General features: G+C 37.9%; 1 protein-coding gene across 4 annotated transcripts in view; it reads right to left on the bottom strand.

Annotated features, from left to right (window-relative positions):
- Positions 1–451: 451 nt before the first annotated feature.
- Positions 452–23,800, bottom strand: part of KIAA0586 — an 88,558-nt gene continuing 65,209 nt past the window's right edge. For 2 of the 4 annotated variants that reach the window (XM_081157608.1, XM_081157607.1), the window contains exons 31-32: positions 8,066–8,122; positions 452–799 (exon numbers count right to left, since the gene is read on the bottom strand). In XM_081157608.1, coding sequence (XP_081013734.1) covers positions 648–799; positions 8,066–8,122 — 209 coding nt within the window. In that variant the 3' untranslated portion in view covers positions 452–647. The remainder of the gene's footprint in view (positions 800–8,065; positions 8,123–23,800) is intronic. The other 2 variants (XM_081157610.1, XM_081157609.1) reach the window with 1 other exon arrangement.

Here is a 23,800-nt window from a genome sequence, read left to right as displayed (position 1 = left end):
TCTATTCTTGGTCAGGGCACATTCCCCAGATTTCGGGTTTGATCCTCAGTAGTGGGCAGGCAGGAGGCAACCAATCGATGTTTCTCTCTCTCCCTTCCTCTCTCTAAAATCAGTAAAAACATATTTAAAAGATAGCATCTCAGAGATAATTTCATATCAACCCATAAACACTTATGGATTCCTTTTTGTACCCCACAGTATTCCATTGTACAGATACATCATCATACATCACTTTTTAAAATCACTCCCTTACTCATAGGCATTAGCTTGATTCCAAATATTTACTATTATAAACAATTTGGGGTGAAACACCTTGACTAACATAATTTCATAAGTATGTACAAATAATCGTTTCTATAGAATAAATGCTTCGATGAAGGAGTTGAACATGCCCTTTCCACTATTCCATGGTCCTCAGGGTTCTAAGAAATAACTCACAGCCACACTCATGGTGATTTACATTTCAATCACTTTATTTAAAAAGTTCACCTAACTCCCCAAATTATGCTTTTCATTTCAATAAACATTTAGAAATAATTTTTCAGAATACGTTCAAAGACCAAAATAGTCTAAGAAATAGTTTTATGCCAGAGGAAAATGACCTCAAGACCAGTGGCACAAATATTGTACCGGCTCTGACTCCCCATTCAGAAGGTGTCTGTTCCCGAGGACTCTGGGTCCCCCTGGACGCTGCTGGCACTCGGGGACGGAGGGCAGTCCTCCAGGTTGGCTGAGGGCAGCGTCACCGACATCTTGGTGGGTGACGTCTGACTCGTGAGGAGTGGCACAGCTTTACCGCCTGTAAAGAGGAGAAATTCATTCAGCCACACAGGTGTATCCTGAGTATTTATATGCTTCAGACTTTCCTACGTTATACAGGGGATCAAACCAAGGATTGCCTGTGAGGTCATTTCTTCTCTCAAGATGCTCAGGACTTGTCACAGAGATGAAATACACCCTCCCTCCTTTCTACCCCCACCCTAGACAGTTAGGGACATTTTAAAAGTATATGTTATGATATGAATGCTTATGTCCCCCCAAAATTCACATGTTGAAACCCTAAAGCCTGCTGTGATGGTATTAGAAGGCGAGGCCTTTGGAAGGGGCAGAGGTCATGAGGGTAGAGCCCTTATAAAGAGGCCCTAGAAAGCTGGCCCCTTCCACTGTGAGAACAGAGAGGGTGCTAGCTATGAACCAGGAAGGGGTGCCTCGATCCGGGCCTTCCGGCCTCCAGAAATAAATTTCTGTTGTTTAGAAGTTATCCAGTCTGTCATATTTTCTCTAGCAGCCTGAATGGACTGAGACAGTATTGCAAGTGCCATAAGCTGTGGTACAGATGATAAATGCTACAGGCAACATCGAGTAGAGGCGGTAGAGTTTGGGATGAAGAATTCATTAACACGTTAAAAACACACACCCAGAGTTGACTATATACGTATATCTACCTGTGAATACCCTAAATCACCCCTCTACGTTTAAAGCATATTGACTAAGAATATACAGAACGCCACCTTGGTATTATTTAAGATCACAAAAATCCTCGTTTCAAATTTCATGGACTTACCATATACACAAAAGAATAATAAGCATTTTTTAATATACATTTTTTATTGTTGACAGTATTACAGATGTCCCTCATTTTCCCCCCCTCCACCCAGCCCCTGCCCCACCCCAGGCCTTCACCACACTACTGTCTGTGAATAGTAAGTATCCTAAGAACAAAGTATCTTAAACAATGTTAAAGAAATCTCTGAGTAAAGAGTCATAGTAATTATTCTAAAACTCCTTTATATTTTTTAAGTAGTTTCCACAGTAATAAAGTGAAAATTTTTATAGGGACCACAGTAAAAGCAGATAGTCCTCTAGATTTCAATGATGACTCAGTCACAGCTGTCACGATGATCAGACTATTTGTAAAAGCAAATTCCTTTAATATTAAGAAGTCTAACAAACTATTTTAATATTACATCATTCCTTTTTATTACTTGTGTCAGGTTTTTGTTTTGTTTTGTTTTTTCATAGAGGAGGGAAGAGAATTAAGATCTGGCATTATTGTAGCAACATCACAAACTATAATACCACACACAGTAATCCTTTAAGAAAGAAATTCTTATGTCAATTTAAATAGAATAAATATTTTAAATAGGAAGGAAACTTTTTAAAAATTTAGCTCTGTCAGGATATAATAAAAAATAAGAAACAATAAGAACTGCTTTGAAATAATATCTATAGGACATAAGTGTTATTCAACTATTCTGACATTCTACCAAGCCATAATACAGAATACACAAAATAACCACGAGAAGTACCCCAGCTCAGAGCTTACCTCACCAGTAAAGTAAAAACTAACACAGGCTATAACTATGGCTGACAGCAAAATTAACTTTCAACCCATAAAATCAATTCAACGTTACCTTCCCCCAATTATTAAGAAAAATTCCACTCTCTGAGTTCCATATCTGTAAAAACTACACTGATGAGAAAAATTCTTTCCTGTTATCTAATTGCACAAAGTTGCTTTCTGTGTACCTTCATTTGCCACTTTTTTTCTCTTTGAATTGCAAAGACATTTCCAAATGTCAAGGACCATATTAAATTCAATTATTGTAAAGTTATGCTATTTCTTGTAGTTACTGCCTTATGTTAATATAGCAATTAAAGTTTTGCAAAGATCTTTTCACCATCATTTCATCTCATCCTGGGAGACAAGCTGACAAGGCAACTGAGGCACAGAGATGTTAAAGTTGGCTTTTCTGAAAGGATACCCTCACTGAGTAAAAATCTACGCATGCCTACTGTGTGTGCAGGGCTGAGATGGTGCCGAGAGGATACACAGGTGAAAAAGAAACTGTCCTCCGCTCCCGAAGTCTCGAAACGTAGCAGTGGAGATAAACATGTACAGGGATTCTTAGTTTAAACGAGGTGAAAGTGGCAGTTAAGCTGGGACTTAAGAGGTGTGGAAGGCAACGAAGGAAAAGAGGCCAACAGGATGAAGTGAAGGCAGAGTTGGTGTGCTAAGGGAACTCTGAGTATTCTGATACAAAAGTACTGACTGGGTAAGGGGGTGAGAGAGAAGGCTGGGAAGGAGGGTCAGGGTCAAGTCCTGTAAACAATTATGAGTCACAGCAGACTTTGAACATAGGAGTAATATGAGCAAATATATTTTAGAAAAGAGACTTCTAAGAGCCGTGTGGGAAATAGGGGAAGGAGAGGAATTTGTGGGACACTCCATGCAGAACTGAGGATCCTTCAAGACATCTGGGAAGCCTGAGTACTTTACAAAGAACTGATTCGGGCTCTGAAATGACAGGTTTACCTGACTAAGTAGTAATAAGAATATAAAAAGCTTGAGGCTACGGTGATATAGAGAGATGGGGAAATACTGGGATCAGTTCCATCCTTGGTGAACTCGAAGCCAGCAAGATGTGTGAATGGACTTTTCCAGGGGACCCTTAGTCAAACCCTGTACGGCAGTTTTAGAGATACAGAAATAGCAACATAGCCATCCCCTACACAAACACAGCAGCTAGAGCAAGGAGAACGGTGATCTCCTAGGGAAGGGAAGGAGACTGAGAAACGGTGACAAAAGTACCGGGAAGGACAAATACGGTGCATGAGGACAGAACAGAGGAGACAAAGGGGCCGCGTCAGGGTAGCAGAGGGCCCAGGGTGAAGGGTCGCACAGAGTCAGAGCCGGTTTTCCAAAAGGAGCCAGTACAATTCCTCTGCCTCGTACTCAGCAGAGCTAAGGCTCCCGCCCGCTTTCCTGTGCCCTCCGCCAAGTACCGCAGTCACCACAGTAGGCATTACTACCCCCAAAGGCTGATGAGGGAGAAGCCATTTGGGTGGCCGTAGGCGATGGCAGCCGCCGAGGACAGCAGCAGGAACAGTTTCAGGCACAAGCCCCTTTATGATAGGCCAAGGGCAAGGGCAAGGGCAAGGGCAAGCGCAGGGTCCAAACGAGGTGTAGTGTCCAGGCGCCGGGGCACGGTCCCATCCAGGCTGTGGGTGTGAAGCAAGGAGTGGAGAGCGGGGCTGAGCGGGGCGGGGGACAGCATGGATCCCAGAGCAGGATGGAGCCGGGCAGCGGGACTTACCATCTATTTACTCAGCAAATACCAACTGAGCACCTACTATGTGCCAGCCACTGTTCTAGACTCTGGAAATTTCAGCAGTGAGAAAACAGGCTCCAATCGCACTGACATCAGCTTCCAGTTGGGTGGAGCAAAGGACAAGCGAGGAAAGGAACATGAGGTATGACAGGCGGCAAGCGCGGTGAACACTAGGCGCGGGGCAGGTAAGGGACAGCGCCCTGAGAGATGCGGGGAGGTTACGTAACTTCCCGAAACCCCATTTCCCCAGCTACGAGATGCAGTACCGACCTCCGACGGTTTGTGAGCATTAAATGGGATGAGGCACGTGTTTTGTATAGTGCCGGCAGAGGAAGCACTCGGAACAGATCAGCTCTTCGTGTGAGCTTCTTTTACTTTTATGTACCTGGAAAGGAACTATCCCAAGAGGTAATGACCCTCAGGCTCGGCCACAAAAGGTAGCTGACTTCAGAAAGGATAAGACTGTCACTGAAATGCACTAAAAAACCCTATAACCCTACAGCTCTAGAAGGCCTCCAAATAATTATGCTACTTTTAACTCTAGTAATTGTTTTAAACACAAATTATGTGAATACAATGCATTATTTTATTTAAAAGTGTTTCTTAATGTACATTTTGGAAAAACTTTATGAAGTATTCATTTACATAAAACAGTCATAGTGTTAAGAACTTTAAAAGAGAAATTTTTAGTTGGGGAACATTTTTCTAAAAGCATCATTTTCTGTTAACAGGCAAAAAGAGTAACATTCCTATCCAGTTATGGTCCTCACAGAGATTAATTTTTTTTTTTTTTTAAGAAAAGATATACTATTGTAACAAATCGTCAGTAGAGCAAACATAAATTCTCTACCTACATTAAATACAGTCTGATGCTTTTGAATTTGACATTTTAAATTTCCACAGTCATGTCATTACTCTATGATGTAATTGTTTCAACAGCTGTTTTCAGGGTTTTATTTTTTTTTAAAGAGATCATTCCTTGATTCAGTGGGTTTGCAGTACGTCATTTAACCTGGCATGCATTTAAGCTGGGATGCCACTGAGTGAGCCCATGCATCTGAAGCTTCCTAAGATGTATTTTAATATGTTTTATAGATATTTGAAATTCAAATCTTTTTGGCTTTAAAAATATTTAAAATTTATTAACAAATCTTATGTTTTCTGTTCTTTGATATTGGATTTATAAGGCTATGGAAGAGGAAAGCTAAAATTTATCCTACATAATATAAAGATTTTTAATGCCCATTTAAGATTTTGCCTGTATACTGTATGTATATTTTTAAAAATATACATAACTTTCCAAAGGTTTTTAGATTTAGATAATCCAATTTCATCAGCAGGTCTTACATTCTGACTCTGATCTTGAAACACTCGGTAACCAATTATTGTACCTGTTATTTGCAAACTTACAGAAATTCAAACAAAGCATTCTCTCCTAAAGCATGAGACAAACAGATAACTGCACATGACACAAGCCATATATATGAATTTGTGGTATTCTTCTATAAGATGAGGAAAAGATAAAAGTACTTTAAATTGTCTGGATTTGGGGTTTTCTACATGCAGATAAAGACTGGTTTCTTATAAACTGCATATTTAAAAATTAAATTAAAAAAGAAAGAAGTGAGCCTAGCCGACTTGGCTCAGCACTTGAGCGTCGACCTATGGTCCAGGAGATTGAGGTTTGATTCCTGGGCAGGGCACATGCCCGGGTTGTGGGCTCGATGCCCAGCAGGGCGTGCAGGAGGCAGCCCGTCAGTGACTCTCTCATCATTGATGTTTCTCTCTCTCTCTCCCTGAAATCAATAAAAACATATATAAAAAAAAGGAAAGAAATGTAATGATTTTTTTTTTTATCCTCACCTGATGATACATTTACTGGTTTTAGAGAGAGGGGGAGGGAGGGAGAGAGAGAGAGAGAAACATCGATGTGAGAAACACTGATCAGTTGTCTCCTGTATGCACCTCGACTGGGGGCCGAACCTGCAGCCTATGTGCCCTGACCGGGAATCAAACCCACAGCCTTCTGGTGTTGGGATGATGCTCCAACCAACTGAGCCACCCGGCCAGGGCAAACGTAATAATCGCTAATCCTAGTACGTGAAGGATGTTAACCCATACCTCGTGGATGGGTAACCAGGAATCTGTGAATACCCTGAAATGTTATGCAAACTATTTCATAAAGTGCAACTGAGGAGGGAGACAGATGGCCACAGCTACTGATGTCTCAAAGGGGCCTGTGGCCCCCAAATACCTAAGAATTGTTGACTCAAAGGATACCACAGCCTCATGAGTTGTTTTTCCAGCAGTAATGGTGAAATTTGGAGTTCCTCTCGTGTTGATTGTGCATTCCTTATTTTCCAAAGGAAACTCTACTGTAGCACTTACCAAACCGCACTGTAATTATTTATGTATCTGCCACTTCCCCAGAACGGTATGCTCCTTAAAAGCATGGACTTGGGCCTACAGTCACTGTCTTCTGAGTGACCAGTACAGCAGGTATACAGTAAGTATCTGTGTTATCGTTATTTGCTTGTGGGTCTGTTGTTCCTGTTAAATATGGGCTACATGAGGATAATGACTTAGTCTTATTTAGCTCTGCATTCCACAAAGTTGTAGCATAATGCCAGGCACACAGGGGCCTTGAGATGATTGCTGAAGCAAATTGATTGGTTTCTACCTTGAGTCTGTGGTTCCTCATGACTAAAAGCTTGCTTAGATTCACACTGACCAGATCTTGTCTCCAAAATCAGCCCTGAGTTCCAGCAATGCAGTTGCTTCCCAGCTGTCTATGAAAATGTAACAGCATTTCAGCTGTGTTTTATTGAGTTCTTGAAGTAGTTTTCCTGTCCATCCTGGACGCATCTACTCTTGCTGTAATTCCTTGTTTAGGCAGCTGCAAAACTATCCTGCTGTATTCAATTCTCCTCACATACTTAACCCAGCCCTGCAGATTTTGCAACATTATAGCTTCAGTGCTTGAGAATAAATACTATTCGTCTTGATGAAGGTGCCTGGTCATTTGATGTTTAGTATGTAATGTTTTATCTGCCTCTGCTTTCCAGGATTAGTCGCTATTAAACATTTCTGTCCTTGCTTTCATGTTTAAAAGTGATTTAATATGTTACTATAGCCTCATCCCAAATATGTTTAGACATAAATCCTATTACATTATTTTGAGTTTGCTATTGCTTCTGTTTTCTAAGTGAGCTGACAAATGCTTATTTTAAAATTTACAATTTAAGATAAAATTCTTCCTATAGGAAGAATAAATGTATCGGCACCTGTAAAAACAACTCCAATTCTCTTTCCTCTAAAAAGCAATAGTTAATGTGAAAGATTTGTTTCTTCTTATGCCAGGTTCCAGCTGCTTCACTTTGTTTAAAACTGACTTCAAAGTTTAAACACTGTCCTGTCCCAACAAATAACCTCCCCCAGATGGAATTATCTCAAGTACTATCCTCAGAGCTCTGAATACCACACCTGCAGCCTTTTAATTCAACATTTTATAAACTTTCCAAAGGGAAATGATAAATTTTTTTCTGTCTCCTAACTTCCGGAGAGTTTATTGCCTGAAGGGCGTTCTATACCTGGGGAGAGTTTATAGATATTTTAGGCAAATAAAAAATTGGGACTGGTTTCCCTCTCAGGAGGACACCCGCACCTTTCCCTTCCCTTCTTCTTCCCCCAGGTGTCTTACCTTTGCCTTTCTCTCTCCTAAGCTCCAAGGGCCCTTCTGACTGTAACTTATTTCCTGAGCCTATGCAGCCCAGCTGCCTCATGTCTACTTTCCTCTGTAACTTTCTAAATAAACTTTCTCTGGTAAATTGAAAAAAAAATTGGAATTACTAACTCTACTATGTTGATTTTTACGAGAGAAAGAAATCGCAGGGAAATGAAAAAATCTGAATAGCTCCCAAATCCAACAGCTTTTAAAGTAAAAAAAATCATACCTGTAAATACAGATGCAAGATACAGATTGGGCTCAATTTGTGTCCGATCCGTATCACCTGGTGAAGTTACAGTTAAAAATTATTTTTGCATAAGAAAATCAGTTAAACATAGAAATAATCATGATTCATTTTTATTCACTAAAAAGAACACAAACCAAATGCACTCCCCACAGTTGCTCTCATAAAACCAGGTAAACAGAAGCCTGATCTAGTGGCCTTAATATAAAGAAGGAAGTTAAACAGCTGGATTTTAATGACTGTCAATAAAATAATACTTTACCTAATATATTATTATCTTTATGCATCAAAGATTAGGGAAAGGGGGAAGTAAAGGATCAGGAGAGAATTGGCAATTTGTATTAAGTAAAAGAAACCCATGGGCGATTTCTCCCAAGGTTAAAAGTTTTCACAGATTTTTTTACTTAAGGATTTAATCATTACAAAAAGAAGTTTAGAATTTCCCTTCTCCCTAGGCCAGCCTGTGGGGCATACTGCCCAACACAATCTACGTGAAACACCAATAAAGTTGTCAGGGATCACAGGAAAGCCCTACACTGTTCAACCAAAGCCAAATTTTAACATTAAAATGAAGTGGGCTGGGGGAAACTCTCTTTATGGCTAGAAAATGATGAAGCAGAGAAATGTTAAATAACTGGAGAGAGAAACCTGCAGTACACAGAGTTCTCAGGCCAAAGGCATTAGCTCCTGGTGAGAACATGCTGTCAACCTATGCTCTGAAAATAATCAATAACTGCCAATAACCACTGTTTCAAACAAATTCTTTGGCAGAATGATTTGGAATAAAGTCATAATATGGTACAATTAGTATTTTCTGATTTTTTCTAAGGTAAAAGTCAGTCATCTCTCAAGCTTCCTTTAGTTCACAAAAATTTCAGGTGGATTTAAAAGAAGATGATTAACTGAATGTGACTCTAAGTGCTACACAGTCCCATCAAGCCAAGCAATATAGTCTCACTGGAAGCACACATTCATGTTAAACTACTGTAGCTATACTATAGGAAACACAAAAATTAAATGTTTAAAAATTAAAATGCGATACAATTCAGTGAATAAATAAATGAACAGTTTTAGAAGAAAATATAGTTTTATAAGGGTAAGATTGTGGGCAAATACAGTTGACTTATATATTAATAATCTGCAAATAGACCAAAATTGAACATCCAACTTTGATAGTTTTTTTAAAAAACCTTTATGAGAAGTGCTCACTATGATGTTACTATTGGACACCACCTATGACTGTCACTTCCAGTCTGCCTTGAAGTTTCCGAGAGTTAGAGTGGGTGAGCCGTTCCTGCCTGGCCCCTCTGGCTTATCAGAATTACCTTTCAGATCCTAAAGGTGTCTAAGGAACAAATGTGGAAATGGGTATCAGGACCACCTGAGAGGCCCGTTCCACTGAAGAACCATTTCTTTCTAACAAGTAAAATTAAGTAGCATCTTCTCTGCAGTGGTTGCCTCTAAGCCCAGAATTCACTTATCTATTGTGTTATCGTAGGAAATCAGCAACATCATTCCCTTTCATACTAAACAAAACTGGGTGGAAACTAAGAAAAAGAAAACCTACCTTAGGTCTAGGTAAGTTTAATTTTAAAAATTTAAGTACCGTGTTGTTGTTTTTATTGATTGATTTGAGAGCGAGAGAGAGATATCAACTGGTTGCTTCCCGATCAGGGGTGGGGAGTAAACTGGCAACCAAGGTACATGCCCTTGACCAGGAATCGAACCTTCGACCCTTTGGTGTGCAGGACGATGCTCTAAGCACTGAGCAACATAGCCAGGGCTAAGTACCTTTTATGTGCTCATCATTGTTACACTAGGTGTTGTGAAGACCTTTTATGTGCCCATCATTGTTACACTAGGTGCTGTGAAGACCTTTTATGTGCCCATCATTGTTACACTAGGTGTTGTGAAGACCTTTTATGTGCCCATCATTGTTACACTAGGTGTTGTGAAGACCTTTTATGTGCCCATCATTGTTACACTAGGTGTGGTGAAGACCTTTTATGTGCCCATCATTGTTACACTAGGTGTTGTGAAGACCTTTTATGTGCCCATCATTGTTACACTAGGTGTGGTGAAGACCTTTTATGTGCCCATCATTGTTACACTAGGTGTGGTGAAGACCTTTTATGTGCCCATCACTGTTACACTAGGTGTGGTGAAGACCTTTTATGTGCCCATCACTGTTACACTAGGTGTGGTGAAGACCTTTTATGTGCCCATCATTGTTACACTAGGTGTTGGGAAGACCACAAATAGGACATTGTCTCAATCCTCTTTCATTGAAAAGACAAAAGTAACAGCAGAATGAGTAGTAGCAAATCTTCCAACTAATCCTCCTAGTTCTACGTAAAAAATAAGGAATTTTAAAGGCTAACACCCAATTGAGCTCTCTGCCTTTTAACAGTATATCACTTCTCTCTGCTAGTGTTTCCACATGAGTAACTTAAATTCTATGCTTGGTAATTTTTCTTTTCTCCTTCTTGCTCTACGGCCTTCTTTTTTATTCCCTAAGGAGGCGCTATATATTGTACCTGGACGGTGTTGCATAAAGGAGTTGTAAAGCCTTTTCTAAACCAGTGATTTTCAACAGAGGCCAGAGGTAAAGAGAAGGGGAAGTCTGAATCACTTTGGGGGCTTTTTCAAGCTAACAAGGGCTCCCTTCTATTCTGATGGGCCTATACTCCGGGTGTATCCCCAAAGGGAGTTGCTGCGACACTGAAACACTCTTCTAAATTCATAAAAACCTAAATGTGAATTTTATACACTCCATTTTCTTTGCAATAAAAGGTGAAGCATGTTTCATTTAAAAAATAAATTTTAACTCAAATAAAATGACAACTATTTCATTACTACAAGCCAAAGCATTCTTTGGGATAATCTCTTTCTATCTAACAAAATTACATCATTAGTAAAAACATCTAAATTGAAGTAACATATCAAATCTGTTATTATTTTTAGGTCTTCATTAAACCACTTCGTAGACTGAAGTAAAATTACTATAAGGCTGGATTTACTTAAAAGAAAATAAATGGTTTCCCTCCATTATACTGCTTCATTTTCTCTAAGTTCTTTGCATATAGTTAGTTGCTCAAGAAATATCCAGCTGAGCAATGTTTCTGAAATCTTTATGTCAAACAGATATACCACTCTGTGATCTTTTACAGATCATTTTTTAGAAAGAAAGAAAAAACCCTTTTTTCCTATCCATTCTATACTGTCGTATGTAAGATAAAAAACTGCAAGTAAATGACAACCAAGCACCCTGTTAGAGAGGGACCTGCAAGCCAGTGGCTGGCTCAGGAGCTGAGCTGCTGGAACGTGAACTCCCAGCGCGACACGAGCCGGCTGGGAGGCCTCAGAGAGGCCACCGTGGGCTTCAGCTTCTCCCACCTCACAGCTTTCTCACGGCCATCGGCAGAGATGATACGTGTCACTAACTCAGAGCATAGCTACAGAGTAGGCATTCGATAAATGGTAGTTTTAAGCAATGGAAAAAATATCCTAGGGTGAGAATTTAATAAGATAATAAATAAGTAAATAAATGGTAGTTTTATTATTTAGCATGGGATTATTTTCTAACTTTTCCCAATTGACAAAAAAATCATTTCTGTTACACAATCTTTTCAAAATATTTTTTGAGGGAGACTTTTTGTTTAATAATAATAATAATAATAATAATAATAATAATAATAATACTGCCCTAGCTGGTTTGCTCAGTGGTTAGAGCGTTGGCCCTCAGACTGAAGGGTCCCGGGTTTGATTCCGGCCAAGGGCACGTACTTCGGTTGCAGGCTCGCTCCCTGGCCTGGTTGGGGCATGTGTGGGAGGCAACCAATCGTGTCTCTCACATCGATGTTCCTCTCTCTCCCCCCCCCTCTCTTTTTCCCTTCCACTCTCTCTGAAAAAGCAATGGAAAAAATATCCTAGGGTGAGGGTTAAAAAAAAAAAAAAAAAAAGACTGATCACATATTATAGCAGTAGAGCTACAAGGCGTTTCAGAGATTATTTTATCCTTACTAATAAGGAAATTAAGATTCAGAGAGGGTGCTGACAAAGAAGTCAATGTCACAAATTAGTCATAGGGACTAAAACCCACAGCATAGTGCTTCCCTACCTCCCAACTTTTCATTCTCTTCTACTAGGATGTGTCTTCAGATACTGAGACCTGTAAGACCAATCAGAAATGACCTCTAATACTTTTTTTTATATTAAGGAAGAAAATGTAATGTTTAACAGCATAGCCTTTGCTTTCAGAGTTGGACTTGGTTTCACTCCCAGCTCTGTCATTTATTTGTTATGTGACCTTGGGCAAAATATGTAACCTCTCTGAGCCTCAGGTTCTCAAATATAAAATGAGAATATTACCTAATTAATTGAGTTGATTAAAGACCTTAGCAGAGTGCGTCACCTTAGGAAGTATACATAGATGGTAGCTATCATGAATTGTTGTTGCTATTATTATAAACATAAACAAAATTCACCTCTACCAAACCTGGGGAAGAATCTTGATTTCTGCAAAGATTTCTCCCAACAGTATAAAAAAGCTACTACGTCAGTATTAGTGACTACTGTCATTTATTCTTGTAACAAGTAGATGCCTCATAATTCTCACTTGCTGAGTGATGTGTTTACTGGCACGGTGAGTACTGGGCTCTGCAGGCGGGGATTACAGTAACAAACACAACCTACACCCTGGCCAGCACGATCTGAAAACTGCTTATCAAGTTTGTTGGTTCTTATACAACCTCATCCTGTTGTTCAAATGGAAGAAACCTAATACCGGTATTTAAGGCAAAGGACAAGAAGAGAAATAAATATTCGATCTATAAATTTCTATGAAAATTCAGAATGGGTAATATGAACAAAAGCTGAGTCATAAATTACCTATGAATATAATATATCCTCCTACTTTAACCACAAAAGGCGAATGCATCAGTTTTTATTTAAATATTTAAAGACACCACAAAATAAACACAAGTGACTTTGGATTTGGAAACAGGATGCAAGGGTGAGAAAGCAGCATCACTACAGGAACAGCTTTCAATGAGGGTGCACAGAGGTGCTGGGATGGGCAACGTGTGCACTGTGTTTCTACTAAACACTCGCTTTTAATTTTATTTTTTAAATCTTCACCTGAGGACATTTTTTCCATTGATTTTGAGAGAGTGGAAGGGGGTGGGAGTGGGGAGGGGGTGTGAGAGAGAGATCCATGTGACAGAGATTTGATTGGTTGCTTCCCACATATGCACCCCAACTTGTGCAGGGGATCGAACCTGCAACCCAGGTACATGCCCTTGACTAGGAATCTAACCCAAGTCTCTTCTGTGTGCAGGCTGACACTCCAACCACTGAACCACACCCACCAGGGCTAAGCTTTTTCTTTCAAATGGTCAATGAAAATCTTATAGCTATATGGTGTTAATTTGAAAGCAAGCCATGTTGTAATATTTTAAAAAGTGATATTTAAAAGGATAGGAACTTGGGTTTCACAAATTTTTTTAATTTTTGGTTTGAAAGTTTATCTTCTCTTTAATACTATTTTTAGTAAGAATCACTAGTACAGCAATACTTAAATCTATAAATCGTTACATTATTGCTTTACACATTCTTTATGGATTATTTCTTAAAACTGTATGGTACTATAAAGCTGTTAACTGCAAAGTAAGGATATAAAGACAAAGGCCCCCAAACATGAATTTTTTAACCCACAAAACGAGATTTTTAAATGGATGATGTCTAGAATTTGCAACAAAATCTAATAAGGAGAAATCTAAAATTCAGTAACATTCATAATAGTTGGATCTTTTATACTAATTTGAGTTCACTGACAAAAAAGTAATATTATAAATATTAAAGAAGTTAAAATATATAAAAAGAAGTTAATATTTTTTAAGCAAATTAAGTTACTCATTGGCTCCCTATCTAATAGGTATACAACTCTCTCCAATAACAGCATTTTCAGAAACAGTATGTTAGCAGCATAAAAGCTTACATTCAATTGCCACGGAACTGACTGATAATTCAGAGAATAGATGGCCCACCTATCCTGAATGTAAACCATGATTTATTTGAATAATGGAGATTTCATTATTAAAGCTCATTTAAAAACCACTTAAGTGCTTGAATGTATGGCTGTGTGGTGTTATGATGAAGAGTTCCTGCCTTTTAGGGGCAGGAATGTCTAGAGGGACATTCCAGCATTAAAATTTGGTTTAGAGCTGAGAGTCGATGTTTTAGGAGACAACTTTATCTACAGCACACTTCCTGTGGGCTGAACAGACCAAGACACAGCTACTAAAATAAATTCCTCTCAGATAGTTCTTGGTAAAAGCAAGCTAAAACGGTTTGAAAATGAAAAGAATCTTAAAAAATACAATAGGTTTGCCTCATGACAAAGCCTTACATTCCACATGATTTCATTTATTCAAAGTACAGAAACAAGGGAACAGATCTATGCTGTTAGAAGTCAGAACAGTGGTTAACCCTGCGAGGGTGCAGGCTGTGAGTGATAGAGAACACGAGGGCTTTGGGGTGTTGGCAATGTCCTGTTTCTTGAACTGGGTATGAGTTATAAAAGTAGCTCTGCTTTTTAAAATTCAGCTATAATACCTATGACATGTATACTTTTCTGTATGTATATTACACTTCCATAAAAAGATATTGAAAAAAACCCCAACAGATTAGTTTCAGCAATGAAAAGGTGATTCCTTTATAGTTCTGAAGTGTTTTCCAAGGATTGAAATAACCAAATAACTAACTTTACTTATTAGGTAGCCTTCAATATCAAGTGAACGGTTACTGCTAAGTCACAGGCCCTACTGCTGACTACAAAGACAAATTTCTTTCTATTTCTTTTCTTAAAACCGTGAAATGCCAGTGAGCTGAAATTATTCAGAAGCAGAAGGTGAGTCTTTGTCGCTGTTGCTCTAGTTTGACTCTCACAGGACTTGCTACTTAGGGTACTCAGTGCTCTGCAACGATTAGCTACTCACTTAAATTAAAAGCACAAACTAATATCATTTTAACTAATCATAAAAGCACCTTATTAAACATAATATTATAAAGCATAATATTTATAAAATAGTAATACATTCTATAAAAGGCATTTAATTCCTTATTTTTGGTGCAAAAAAGGTTGCTGTTTCAGGTCATGTCTATAAAAAACAATGATGTCATAACTATATTTAAAGTCAACTTTAACTCTTACTCAACAGTAACTCCTATAACTTTAATTACCCGAGGCCATAGTTGTTAGAGGAGTTCACTCTTATCACATTCTTATAAATGACATCTGATAGCAAACAAAGCTGAAGGCCAAGAAATTCTCTAATAGTTACAAGCAGTTTGAACCAAAGTGCCTCTATAACCTACACACAGAAAATCCCATTTCTGAGATGGAAACCCTTCCTAAGTATAAAAACTTCATTCAGATTATGGCCTATGACGATCACTAGAAACACACTGTACTATTCATGTTGCCTTTAAGGTGGACTTTTCCATATCTAGCCATTCCTAACTACACTTGGAAATAAGAATTAAATGTGACATAGTGACCAGTTCACTCCACCAAGGCCAGACCTGGTAACTTTTGGAAAAGAGTGAAAGAATGAAAAATGAGCTTTCAAATACAGGAAGCCACTAGAAAATAAGAACACCGTCATTCCCTATCCTAACATTCAAGCTTTAAAGATTTTCTGTTGAACAGCGAGTTTCGGGTGAGAGGCTAGGGAGGTGAGGGTGGATTTCTGTTCACTGTACACACGACACCAATGGGAATAAGGGCCAGTCCAAGTTCTACGTTACCGCCGCTCTGGGTAATAGTTCCAAGCTGTGAGGCACAGCTGCAGGGGCCCTGCCAGCAAGGCCGGCCCAGCAGTGCTTTGATAGCGTGGGGCCCTGAAGTGTCAGGATATAGAGAAGGCAGCAGTTGTTGGCTGTGAAAACAGTCTGATACAAACCAGATGGGAACCTACTAGATGGGCAACACAAAGGAAAACAATTGGCTCATTCAACAAAGTCAGGCCCCTGCCCCAGAGAATTCACAGAAGACAATAACAGTCACCCAGAGTTGATGCAAACAAGAAACAGCCATGTGGTTACAGTTTAAAGAATTGTTTTTCCTCAGACTAAACAAAGTTTTGATTTCTAATTCTTGTGTTCATTAATTGTAGTTTGGTGCACAAGCCTTTTGTCAAAGACAAATATTTCATTTATACAATATATACTTTTGCGACACCGAGAAAAAATATATGGGGACATGGAGACTAATTTGGTGCTGCTTCCTGTAAAGTGCTATAAACACTGGCTAAGCTATTTCAGGAAACTGGCAAATTTAGAAAATGATTGATCATGCTGACACGGTAATTAGAAAATATCCAACATAATATTTCCAGGACTTCCTATCTGTCTGATTTGTTTTAACGTAGGCAGAATGACAAGAAAGGCAGAAATCACAAGTTTCTTAGAACTATGTTTCTACCTAAATGCTTTTTTTAAATCTCATTAGGTAGGACAGTATTACTGCAACTATGTTCATAAGAAAAAAGTGCCATAGTTCCCCACAGCCTGACCGTGAGGCTCATCACAGGACAAAGTCATTCTCCATTTGGAGCTGAAAAGTGTGACAAAAGTTAACAATGAGATTTTAAGATAACTTCTGACAGTAACATTTTGCTTAAAGACTTTTGTAGGTATGTATTCCACAAAAGAGTAATTTGTTTTGCTATTTTAAAAGATAGTAAACAGCATTCTAGCTTAAAATAATCTGCAGGTTACTGAATTTCTTCCACTGGAAACCCCGTGGGCCTCTGCATTTACTACTGATGTAAAAATGCACCCAAGAAAGCCTTAAATTTGTAATCACCATTCTTAAGGGATGTCTAAGGAGTCCATCAAAGAAACCCTGAAAACAAAAGCATTTTCATGCACACACAGTATCTGAACGTATTTTATAATTAAGTGATCCTGTTTTGTGCTTTTATAATAATAAATAATAAGTGTGTTAAAAGAGAAGGCATGCATCTGTGGAACTGTGAAAATTGTTGTAGTCCATGAGATGCACCTCAGGCTTCCCAATCTGCATCTGCTGCAGAGTTCAGATTATTCTCACTGACTCTTCCCACCCTAGAAACTGAGGCCAACACTTAAATCTGCGTTAGATCTTTCACCCCTTGCAAGGTACTTCTGAAGTAACCAGAGAAGCAGAATGGAGTACCAACTTGGTGGAAAGGTTGATGCACTCATAAGCATTTCCAGCCACAGGTATTTTCCTGCTGCACTCAGCTGCACATGCGCACTCACATTTTTTCAAAAAGTCTAAATTAACTTGTGGCAACAGTGCTGAATAACTGAGCATTTTGACTAACTGTAATCATCAAATCCAAGAAGTCAGTTTCTACTATTATAAGCTGAATTCCCATGTAAAAAAGCAGGAAAAGAAATTTTTTTAAATATTATTTATCAGAGTCTTACATAAGAAGAATTAAGAATCAACACATCACTCATCAATGAATCAATTCTGCTAAAAGTTTGTTAAAAGTTTTTTCCAACACCTGAAATCAACTCCCTTACAAAATGATTAACAAAGGTAGTCTGTCTGGGATTTGTAAGTAAATTATTTCTTAGACTCTGGGTTAACTCATAAAAATTAGAGTTGTACCATTCCAATCATTAGGCTTATTGATAACTATTTGTGCACTTCTTCAGAAATAGCCCAATTCTACTTTCATGGGGTGTTTATATATACAAAAATATCAACCTAATGAAGTAGCATAAATTTTGTAAGAAAAAACAAAGAAACTGCATTTAACAATTTTTTCTCTCCTAAATACATCTTGATGTGATTTCAGAGAGTAAGACCAGGGCCAGATCATGCAGACCTTTTAGGTCACAGTGAGGAGTCTGGACTTTATTCTGGTACAAAAAGAAGTCTTGGGAGGGTTTTGAGCAAGGAGTCACATGATCTGATTCATGTTTGTAAAAGAACACTCTTGCTCTGCATGGGTAATCGACAATAGAGGATCGAAAATAAATATAGAAAGACCAGTTGAGACTTCTCAGGATATTAAGGTTGAAGAATATTATTCTTAAAAAATCAAATGCACAACTACAGAAGGTAGAAAACTTAGTTTGATATCAAGTCACTGAAATATATCTTGGCCAGTTTATTAGTATACTGAAAACCACAGTATTGAGCAACAGTTTTTAATAACTTCTGTGGACACTGAGACAATGAAAGAGTAGTGAGGTTACTTAACCTCTGTGAGCCTCAGTTTTCTCATCTGTATAATAAAACAACAACAATAAAAACATCTTTACATACTCACAAGTTTGCTGTGAAAATGAAAGCTACAATATGTGAGAGGTTCTTTGTCAGCTATAAAGCATTTGACAAATGTTAGGTTTCATCACTGTGGGTTTGGGGGAAGAAACTGATCTATCATACCTAGCAGTGACTGTGTTCTGTCGTAGTGTGACTCTATACCAGATATATTGAGTGGAACATGAATGAACTAGAAAAGAGCCTGTTGCGCAAATGAATGAGCATGCACGGCCTATGTGCCTTCAGCAAAGCAGGCATTTGTGATAGCAACTCTGAATAGAAGTTTTCCTGTTTACCTTCTCACCACTTGTTTAAGTAGTATATATTTGCGAGATATGGGTTAAGGTTCAATTTTTGCATATAGATGACCACTTGTCTAAACACCATTTGTTGAAAAGATTATCGTTTCTCTATTAAATTCTTTGCCATTTGTGAAAAAGCAATTGATTATACACGTGGACTATTTTTGGACTCTATTTCATTGATCTATTTGTTAATTTTATGACAATACTACACTATCTTGATTATTGTAGCTTTATAATAAGTTTTGGAGTCACAAGTGTAAATCTTCCTAATTTATTTTTCTTTTTTAAAGTTATTTGGGTTGCCCAGCCAGGCGTGGCTCAGCGGTTGAGCATCGACCTAGGATCCAGGAGATTGGGGTTTGATTCCTGGTCAGGGCACATGCCCGGGTTGTGGGCTGCAGCCGATCAATGACTCTCATCATTGATGTTTCTATCTCTCTCTCTTCCTCTCCCTTCCTCTCTCTGAAATCAATAAAGATATATTTTAAAAAAATAAAAATAAAAAAATAAAGTTATTTGGGTTAATACCCAAAATATATAAAGAACTCATACAACTCAGTATCAAACAAACAAACATCCAATTAAAAAATGGGCAGAGGACCTGAACATACAAATGGCCAACAGATATGTGAAAAGGTGCTCAACTTCTCTAGCTATTAAGGAACTGCAAATCAAAACTACAATGAGATACCACCTCACACCTGTTAGAATGGCCATTATGAACAAGACAAGTAATAAGTGTCAGAGAGGTTGTGGAGAAAAGGGAAACCCTCATTCACTGCTGGTGGGAACGGAAACTGGTACAACCACTATGGAAAATAGTATGGCGGTTCCTCAAAAAATTGAGAATAGAGTTACCATATGATCCAGCAATCCCTCTTCTGCATATCTACTGGAAAAACTTGAAAACATTTATTTGCAAAGATATATGCACCCCTATCTTCAATGCAGCACTATTCACGGTGGCCAAGACATGGAAACAGCCAAAGGGACATTCAATAGATGATTGGGTAAAAAAGATGTGGTACATATATACTATAGAATACTACTCAGCCATAAGAAAAGATGAAATACTGGCATTTGTGATAACACGGATGGACCTTGAGAATACTATGCTAAGCGAAATAAGTTAGTCAGAAAAAGGTAAGAACCATATGATTTCATTCATATGTGGGATATAAAGCTGAAACTCATAGACACAAACAGTATGGTGGTTACCAGAGGGAAAGGAAGTGGGGGGTAGTAACAGGTAAAAGGAGCCAAATATATGGTGATGGAAGATGATGTGGCTTTGAGTGGTGGACATGCAATGTAATATACAGATCAGGTATTATAGAAATCTACACTTGAAATCTTTATAATCTTATTAACTAATGCCACCCCAATAAATTTAACTTAAAAAAGTAAATTTAAAAAAGTAATTTTGGTTATTCTAGGCCCTCTGCTTTTCCTTATGAGATTTAGATTCAGTTTTAGTTTTACATTTAAAAAATCTTGTTAGAAGTCTGATTGAGATTGCACTGAATCTATAGATCAATTTGGGGAGTTCTGACATCTTAATTTGGAGTCTTCTAATACAGAAATACATTTCCATCTATCCATTTACTTAAGTCCTCTTTAATTTCTCTTGAGTGTTTTTGTAGTTTTTAGCACACAAATTTTGCAAATATTAAATTAGATTTATACCTAAGTATTTCATGTTTCTATTGGTATAATAACTTGTAGTTTTCATTACAATGTCTAATTCTCACTGTTCTTACAAAGAAATACCATTGATTTTTATATATTAACATTATAGCCTATGACTTGATAAAATCATTTATTAGTTTTACAAGGGTTTTTTTGTGGGAGTTTCTACAGACAATCATGCATCCTCTCAAACAGTCATAGTTTATTTTTTCCTCTAGAATCTTTATGCCTTTTACTTCTTTTCCTTGTATCACTGCATTGACTAGGACTGCAGTCTGATTTCAAATGGGAGTAGTGAGAGTGGACTTCATTCACCTTGTTTCCAATTTATTGGGAAAGCATGTAATTTTTAACCATCAAGTATGATGTTGGCTACAGGTTTATTGTAAATGTCCTTTATGGTGCTGTCCTTTGATTCTTAGTTTCCTGAAATTTTAATCATGAATAGATGTTGAATAATGTCAAAAGCTTTTCTACATCTATTGAGATAATCACGTTTTTCTTCTTTTTTTAATTTAAATTTTATTTTTCAATTACAGTTTACTTCAATATTCTTATTCTTATTCTTATTTTTGTTAATCCTCACAAGAGGATATTTTTTCCATTGGTTTTTAGAGAGAGAGGGAGGGAGGGAGGGAGGGAGGGAGGGGGGGAGGGAGGGAGGGAAGAGAAAGGAGGAGGAGGGGGGAGGAAAGAAAGGAGAGAGAGAGGGAGAAATATCCATGTGAGAGAAATTGCACACACCCCGAATCCAACCTGCAATACAAGTACGTGCCCTTGACCGGAAATCGAACCTACAACCCCAATATTTCTGTTCATATGGTGAAATACATTGATTTTTTTAATGTTGAACCAACCTTGTTTTACTGGGATAAACTCAATCATAATTTACTGTCTTTTTATATATTGTTGGATTCAATTAATGTTTTTAGAGGAATTTTGTCTGTATGTTCATAAGGGATATTTGTCTATATTCTTCTTTTCTGGTAATGTCTTTGTCTGGTTTTGGTATCAGGTTAATACTGGAAAGAGTTCTCTCCTCTTCTATTTTCTCAGAGAGTTTGAATAAAATTGATGTTACTTCTCCCTCAAATATTTGGCAGAATTCTCCAATGAAGCCATCTGAACCTGAAATTTTCTTTATTGGAATACTTTAAGAATTTTTTTTCTTTAACAAATATAAGATTACTTAGGTTATCAGTTTCTTCTCAAGTTAGAGTAGACAAAATTTTTTCATTTTGTCTATGTTGCTAAATTTATAAACATAAAAATATTCATAATATTGCCTTAGAATCACTTTAATTCCTATAGAATATGTACTGATTTTCTCTCTTTAATTCCTAATAACAATAATTTGTGTTTTTCCTTTTTTCCATCTAGGGTTTCCTGTCTAGAGTTTATAAATTTTATTAATCATTTCAAAGAACCAGTTTTTTGCCCTGGCCAGTGTGGCTCAGTTGGTTGGAGTGCCATCCTGTACACAGAAAGACCAATGGTTCGATTCCTGGTCAGAGCACATACCCAGATTGTGGGTTCTATCCCTGATCGGGGCACATGTGGGAGGCAACTGATCGATGTTTTTCTTTCTCTCTCCCCCTTCCTCTCAGGACATTAAACTCAGAACATAATGTCATAAAAAAAAAGCCATCTATGATTCTGTAAGTTTATTTCCAACAAAAATATAACCTGCTTTTCATATATTACTGTAATTACATTAATTAATTTTAGCATTTGTCACATATTTTCTGAGCAACATAAACAATCTACAAATAAGAAAACTGAAGAATGCTGTATTTTCAAGCAACTTTGACAACTAATCTATCTTAGCATATGAATACAAAACATATGATTTAATTTTTCCCCACTGATTATAATATAGCATGATTGACTTTCTAATTATTATAATGGCCTTAATATTTCTTCAATTTATTTTTGTTGTTGTCAATCTTCTCCCGAGGATATTTTTTCCATTGATTTTTAGAGAGAGTGGAAGGGAGGGAGGGAGGGAGGAAGGGGGAGAGAGAAAGAGAGAGAGAGAGAGAAAGGGAGAGAGAAAGGGGGAGGGGGAGTGGAAGGGGAGGAGGAGGGAGAGGGAGAAGGGGAGGGAGAGAAACATCAATGTGAGAGACACACATTGATTGGCTGCCTCCTGCACGTGCCCTGACCCGGTGCCAGGGATGGAACCTGCAACCTAGGTAAATGCCCATGACTGGGAATTGACCCTTTGACCCTTTGATCAGTGGGCTGACACTCTAACCACTTAGCCACACTGGCCAGGGCAGTCTTAACATTTTAAGAGAAAAACTAAAAGCGGAAAAAATGTTTTTTAAGTTACCTATTTTAATACATCACTCTGTAGAATTTAATTGTTCCTGGGTTCACATTGAATAAATGGATTTGAAACTAGTCTCATTTGTATTGAAGAAAGTTAACTTGCACAGTGAAAGAGGAAAATGGCTCATTAAAATCACTTAAAAAGTTGCTTTCACTATAAAATCTTCAGGCACATTAATTGGGACACAGACTCAGATAAGTGGTATCATGGGGTCAAAATATACCCAAAGAATTCAATATCAAATGAAAGAGTTTTACTCCTTGACTCCAAAATGTCATCTGTCTGAACAATCAATTCAATCTCTATCTTTTACATTAAAATATGAGAGTAATAATCAAGGGGCAGTGGGGACAAGGATTTTACAGATTTCCCAGAAGTACAGTGCTAGAACCTACGTCCTACCATATCTTCAGTTAATTTTTAATGATCATTGAAAGCACTGCTACTGCTAGGAAAATGCTTGATTTTTTAATATATACATATTAAACTATTACTCATTTCAAAGTGAAATACATACTTCCTCCTGAAACAGCCATCATTTGGTGTTCAAGTATTCTTAGAAGCATTTACCTGTCAGACAGGATGTGGTTTTGATTCCCTTGTGATAAGGTGAATTTCCTTCATTATCTTCAAGGCCTCTGTATAAGATAGGATTAAATTCCTTCAAGGTCACCTGAAGTCTTGAGCACCCTAAAGGATTATTTTAGCACTCTGACTCTCCTATTCTCTGAAATATTCTCTGGCAATGTCTCAGAGTTTCATCAAAAAAAAAAATAAAACCCACAAAACTTATGGAAATAAAGTTATAACTGATTATATTTGCCAAGGCAATCATATTCATTCAAAAAATATTCAGGCCCCAGGGTGGAGGGGATCACTGGGGGGAGGGGGGGGGAAGGGGACATTTGTAAGACTTTCAACAATAAAGATAAGTTAAAACATTAAAAACAAAATATTCAGGCCCAGCCAGTGTGGCTTAGTGGTTGAGCGTCAACCCAAGAACTAAGAGGTCACTGGTTCGATTACCGGTCAGGGCACATACCCGGGTTTCAAGTTTGATC

Source organism: Miniopterus schreibersii (genome assembly GCF_964146895.1).
Source record: "Miniopterus schreibersii genome assembly, chromosome: 1".
NCBI classification, from domain to species: domain Eukaryota; kingdom Metazoa; phylum Chordata; class Mammalia; order Chiroptera; family Miniopteridae; genus Miniopterus; species Miniopterus schreibersii.
The sequence above is the reverse complement of the archived record's forward strand: the minus strand, read 5'-3'. Positions and strand labels throughout refer to the sequence as shown.